Source organism: Octopus bimaculoides, chromosome 9 (assembly GCF_001194135.2).
Source record: "Octopus bimaculoides isolate UCB-OBI-ISO-001 chromosome 9, ASM119413v2, whole genome shotgun sequence".
Classification (NCBI taxonomy): domain Eukaryota; kingdom Metazoa; phylum Mollusca; class Cephalopoda; order Octopoda; family Octopodidae; genus Octopus; species Octopus bimaculoides.
Window position 1 is genome coordinate 35,288,473 of NC_068989.1, and position 6,763 is coordinate 35,295,235.

The 6,763-nt window shown below is 35.3% G+C and overlaps 1 protein-coding gene across 5 annotated transcripts in view; it reads left to right on the forward strand.

The window, feature by feature from the left end:
* The window catches only part of LOC106874293 (FGGY carbohydrate kinase domain-containing protein), a 99,883-nt gene that overhangs the window by 47,973 nt on the left and 45,147 nt on the right, over positions 1 to 6,763 (forward strand). For all 5 annotated transcript variants that reach the window (XM_014921973.2, XM_052970621.1, XM_014921970.2 and 2 more), the window contains one exon: positions 1,091 to 1,176. In XM_014921973.2, the coding sequence (XP_014777459.1) occupies positions 1,091 to 1,176 (86 nt within the window). The remainder of the gene's footprint in view (positions 1 to 1,090; positions 1,177 to 6,763) is intronic.

Below are 6,763 nucleotides of genomic sequence, written 5' to 3' on the forward strand. Positions count from 1 at the left end.
CTATGACCCTCTCTGTAACTTTCATAACCTGATCTAACAGCTTGATGCCTCTGTAATTATTTGTATCTAAAGCGTCCCCTTTACCTTTGTAGCAGTTGACTATGATGCTGCTACACCAGTCATAGGGTATGACTCCTTCGTGTATCACCTGGTTCGTAATACGGGTGACTAGGCTATAGCCAACACTGCCAGATATTTTGAGCATCTCTGCAGTGATTCCTGATGGGCCGGGGGCTTTCCCGGTCTTCATACTCTTAATTGCTTTATCTACCCTGGTACTATCAACTCGGATAGCTGGTCCCTCTATTGGGTCGACATAAGGCAGGCTCTCTTTCTCCCATTCATTCTCTTGATAACATAAATGCCAGTTGAGTACTGGGGTTGATGTAATTGACCCATTTCCTCCCCCAAACTTACTGGTCTTGTGCCAAAATATGAAACAATATTTGTCTTATAACTTTTTAGATAATGTTTTTGGTAAAGCAATAAACCCTGTGTGAGGAGTCATTACTATTAACATTTAATTTTATCTCCTAGCTCTGCAGCAGCTATTTATTGGCTTGGTCTTGAAGAAGGGGCTTTGAAGAGACCCTCTGAGGAAGGGGCTGTGTTAATGGACGTTGCAGACCTTCTGAGGAAGGATTTTTCTCCATGCCTGTCACAGACTTCTGGGGGAAGGGACTGTGCCCACAGCCATTAGCTAACCCTTTGAAGGAGGAGCTACAAGTATTGAAAAGTGGACATTAAAACAATGACAAGGATAATAATGAATTCTTTATATGTTTGTGTGTGCGTGTGTGTATTCGTATATACTAGTGTAAAATGACATGTCAAGTTGCATGCCTTTATGACAAAAAGTAACTTTAGTCATTCAATAAGCAGAGATTGATAAACTAGGTACCAGACTGAAATTGTACTGTACTTGGTTTCAAGGAGGTGCTCCAGCTTCACCAAAGTTCAGTGACTGAAGCCAGTACAAGAATAAAAGAATAAATATTGATCTTCTAAAGAAAACATTGTTTTAATTATAAAATTGCAATATAATTTATTAAAATTTATGATTTATTCTAATTTATTATGTTTTTTCTAGAATCTTTCAGATACATGGCAAGCAGCTGGATCTTTTTATGATTTACCAGATTTTCTGACCTGGAGAGCAACTGGCCATGATTCTAGGTATGTGTCCAACATTGCATCATTTTCATTAAATTGATTTAAAGACGTTTTATGAGGTAGATTTTGAAGAATAAAAGCTTAGTATCCAAATGGATTAAGTGTTGATAGAAGGGAGAGAACTGTGAATAATCCAACTAATGGGAGAAGAAGGGGCTATTAGTATGTTTTTGTTGTTGCTTTTGCTGAGTACTGGTTGTTTTGTCATTATTGCTGTTGTTATTTTTGTTGGGTAAGCAGATGTAGCATTGATTATTGTTGTTGTTTAGTCCCAAATCAGATCTATAATCAGACATTTTCAACTGTGATTCACAACTGTGATCATCCTGTCTTTTTACATAATCTAAGACTACCTTATATAATGTCTTGTATGTTTTTAAGAAAGAAGGATGTGATTTGATGAAATTTGGCTGCTATTTTTAACAGAACCATCCCAAGTTGAGAAGTTCCATATTCAAGAGGTGGGTGACAGAGTATGCAAAAATGTTATTCTTCTCAACGTAGAGCTACTGATGTTTGATATGATTTAGTTTTAAATGTGACATGGTAATAAAGTAGGAGTATTTATTCCAAGGAAGATTGAAAAAACAAAGAAGGATATAAGCTCAGTGTTGCACCAATGTTGTGCTAGTGTTGTATCAGTATCTTATCAGTTATGTATCAATGTTATACCAGTGTTGAATTGGTGCTGTATCAGTGTTGAACCTGTATTGTGCCAATGTTTTAACTGTGTTGTACTAGTGTCGTATTAGTGTTACACCACTAATCACCTGAAACACTAAAAGAATGGATACATTTCATCATATTTTGTTTTCTGGAAATAAGAAATCTCCTCTGGAAGAACTGTGTTTGCATCTGTACTGATATGGCATCACCAATGGTTAAACTCTGTAACAAGTTTTGCTTCTCTTGTAAAACAAGAAAATGCAAATATTGTCTCAGCACATTGCTTTCTTTACGGAGAGGGACGATTTCCTCTCAGAGATGAACTACAAATCATTTTTGATGGCACTACAACAATAGTCAACTTTATTAAACAAAGACAATTCATTTCAGAATGTTTAAAAAGTTATGCAAGAACTAGGACAAAGAGCACATGAATCTTTTACTACATACAAGATTCCAGTGATTGAGCACAGGAAGAATTCTAAACATGGTCTTTGGACTAAAAGATGAACTAAGAATACATTCAAGAAAACAATAAGCTAGAGTTTGACAAGTTCTATGAAGATTACAATTGGTTGTAGAGATTAGTCTTCTTAGCAAACATATTTCACCAGTTAAATCAGCTGAACAAATCATTGCAAGACTCTGGAGAAGAAATATTTGACAATAAGTGATAAAATTCTTGGATTTAAAAGAAGACTGAATCTTTGAAAAAACATCATAAAAGGAAATCTTGAAATATTTCAAATAGTGCTGGATCTTAAGAGTGAAGAAGGATATCAACATATTTCATGCCATTTTGGAACCCACATAGAAGAGCTGTTGGTCACAAGGGAACATTATTTTCCATTTCTTTTAACAGGAGTTTATAATTGGGTAAAGGATCTATATTGTGTATATCCTGCTCCTTCTAAGAACTTGGTTTTCAGAGAAGAGGGAGAACTTTGTGAACTGGTGCCTGATTGTATACTCTTGAGTTTCTATGAAAGAGGAGTATCCTGCCAATAATAAGAAGCAATCAGTATATTATTGTAGTTTTTAATTTCATACATGTTAACTGTTTTTCTTCTTTAACAATTATCAAGAGTAAAGACAGAAATCATCTACTTTCAGTTGAAGGTAACATCTGTATGTTTATCTAAAGTTTGACCTGCATGAAACATTTGTCTATCAAATTACAGAGGCAAATGTCATTATCTAAATTAGATTCAATCATAACCTTGCCTTGACTCATTTTGAAAAAATATCTTCATTTATCTTCAGTATTATTGATAAATGGTTAAGTACCTGTAGCATCATGGCTATATCATATTGAATACTCTGATTCTCATTTTCTCACCAAAGTTAAGCAATGTCAAGCCAAGTTGATACTTAGATGGGTAACTGCTTAGTAAACCTAAGTGTCGTAAGCATCTCCTTTAGGCACAGACAAGCTTGCATCCCAACTATGTGATCTTGGGTTCAGTCCCACTGTATGTCACCTTGGGCAAATGTCTTCTACTATACCTTGGGCCAATCAAAGCCTGTGACTGGATGTGGCAGATGGGACTGACAGAAGTTCATTGTGTGTGTGTGTGTGTGTGTGTGCATGTGTACACATGAGAGTTGTAAACAGTGTTGTTTATTTCTGTGAAAACTATGTGTGACCATGAGAAACATTACATTACTTGGAAACAAAAGTGTGGAGGTTGGTGACAGGAAGGGCATCTGGCCTTAGAAAACGTACCTCAACAAATTCCATCTGAACCATGCAGGCATTGGAGAAGTTAAAACAATGATAATGATGGTGATTATCTATTTCCATTTTGTTTATGTTTATTTTTTGTTAATATAAGCATGTTTGATTTTATTTCTTGTTTGTATGAAAAACACATTTTGAGGTCTCTTGAACAAACAGTTTCAATACCCTAGCTCAAGACCACAGCCTACCATACTGCCATACTGCAAGACTGGTTATGGAAACTTAATTGCGTCATCATAAAAGACATTAACCTTTTGTTACAAACCCGGCTGAAACTGACTCTGGCTCTGAGTACAAATGTCTTGTTTTCACAAGTTTTGAATTAAAATCTCCTATCAAACCTCAGTCACAATTTCTGTTTCTAACACTAACTGAATGATAGCTAAGTTATTTTACTAAATTCTTTGTTATATTTAAAGTAATTGAAAGAAACATAGAGCATCTCAAAATAAATACAGTAACAAAAGGGTTAATGCCTAGCTGGAAAATAACTAATTGAGCTGGAAAATAACTAAGTGAGCTGGAATCTTCCCACTAAATATTCTTGTCAAACTCTCTAAAAACTCTATTGGGATTTTGAATTCCCAGACAGAATGACCTTGTGTCATTCAAATCCATGACAGGTTTTCTCACTTTTTCTACTTGTTCTGCCTAAAATGACTCAAGTTGCCACTCAAAGTTATGTCAGTCAGCTTTATGATAAAGTGTTCTCATTCTTTCTACTTAATATGTTCTTAATGATTATGAGTTATCTTCATATACTATTTAACATATCGTGCAGTGAAAACTAGTACTAATTCCATTTAATGGTGGTGTTCCAGTATGACCACAGCCACATGGCTAAAATGAGTGAAAGAATGAAAGAATGTAAATGCAACTGTTCTAGGTTAATAAAAATTGTATGAGAATGAATAGCAATATTAGTATGGTCATTAGGAATGTAACATGTAACCCACTAAATGTTATCTACCAAATTTTATTTAACAACCCTGATACTAACAGTTATTGTTTTGCAAAAATCAATTATCAGAAAAGCATATAATGTTTTTTATGGACATGTACTTGCATAACAAGGAATTTGATCTGAGATTGTGTGCTGAAACAAAAACAATTGCAGTGTGGAGGATGTTTGTAAGCCATTTAAGAACACACAAAAATTGTTAGTTTCACTTCAACATTTAAATTCAATTTGTGTCAAAATATTTTTGTCATTTTGAAACTGCAACCAGTTCACTGACACAAAGTTTTGTCAGTGAACTGGTCGTGGTTTCAAAGCGACGAAAATATTTTGACACAAATTAAATTTAACTATGTTTGTCTTATGAAATTTAACTTTAGAAAGAAAGAGAGGGTAAAATGATTAATAAAGATATATAATAATATTTATATAGGGGTTTTCAAAGATGCTGCATTAATTTCAAGGTTCTTCAAGAGCAAAACGGTTAGGATGCACCAAGTTAAATAATCTCATTAATTAAACAAATGTGCTGTTACATTAATTAAATAATCATATTGTCGGACATCAGTTATCTGATTAGGTCATGTTATATTAGCTAAATGAACTCATACATACATGTGTGTATGCACAAGCATAACTCTGTGGTTGAGAAGCTCACTTTGCAACCCTGTGGTTTCATATTTAGTCCCACTGCTTGGTAGTTTCAGCAGGTGTTTTCTGCAATGGCCCTAGGCTGAGCAATGCCTTGAGGGTGAGTTTGGTGGATGGATACTATGTGAAAATCTATTGTGTGTGTGTGTGTGTGTGTGTGTGTGTGTGTGTGTGTATGCACACACATACACACACACATATATAGAGAGAGAGATAATGATGCAAATAAATAAAACCATTTGGGTTTGATATACAAAATATACAGTGCCCCAGCATGGCCACAGCCTCAAGGCTGAAACATATAAAAGAACATGTATACATTTAAGCGTTACTAAGCATTTTCTATATTGAGCATCTTTGGATCTCATCTGTTGACTCACACTTTTTCATCTCTCTCCCTCTCTCTCTCTCTCTCTCTCTCTTTGTATATATATATATATATATATATATATATGACGTAGTTTTGGTGAAGCATTGTATGGTATAACTTTAAAGATATATTTTTGTTGTATAGGGTCCTTCTCTCATTGTTCTGGCCTTACACAACAAATCCCTTATATATATATATATATATATATATCTCAATCCTGGGCACTAAACCATTAATCCGTTAATCATTAATTGATGAAGTTAAGACTTTGGTTAATGATTTAACTTTTAAGTTAACTTTGAAAATCATTATTGGACTAATTAACTTCCGTTAACTCAAGTCTGCTTGAGTTAACTTCTGTTAACTCAAGTTACTGTGACAATCTTTAGGCTCAAGGACTTGAAGTCCAATAGCCTTTTCTACTGCAGCCCTTTGGTCGATGCACTTTTGGCAGGCATTGACAAATGGTTTAGGACCCTCCTGGAGGATGAGGAAAGCCAGCTGGCTGCTGCCTTCCACCCCATGTTTCACCTCATCTGGTTGATAAGTATGACAACACCAAGGTCGCCAAGGTGAGGAAAAGCATGGAAGATAAGGTCGAGGAGGCCATGTGGCAGCAGTCTGATGAAGTAAGCAGCAGCAGTGGAGGCAGCAACAATGAGGAGGAGGAGGATGACTTCTTCAGTGGCATCAGCCACAGGAGAGCAGCAGGAGCCACAGGTCACTCAATGACAAGGCTCAGAATATGGTCAAGACCTGGTTGGAGACCAACTCCAAGGACTTGCTGACAAATGCTGCCTTCTTGGGTGAGCAAATGTTGGTGGACTTGTTCATCAAGTTCAACATAGCCATCCCCTCCAGTGCTGCAGTGGAGCATTTGTTTTCTATGAGCAAGGACATCTTGATGGCCAAGAGATCATCCCTGTCTGATGAAAACTTTGATATGCTAATTTTCATGAAGGGCAACATGCATCTCATGAACAAAACAGGAGAAGAGGAAAAATTAAATTATGTATGTATCGTGTTTTTCATTTTAAAAAAAAATTTCTTTTTTTACAGCACTTTATCAATAAACTTTTTTTAGTTTAATACTAATATTGTGTTTCATTTGAGTTTTTTTTTTTTAAACTTTTCTGGTTTTAAAAGCCTTTAAAAACCTAAATTAGGGCCAAAACTATGGAATCAGCCTTTTTTTAAAGTTTTT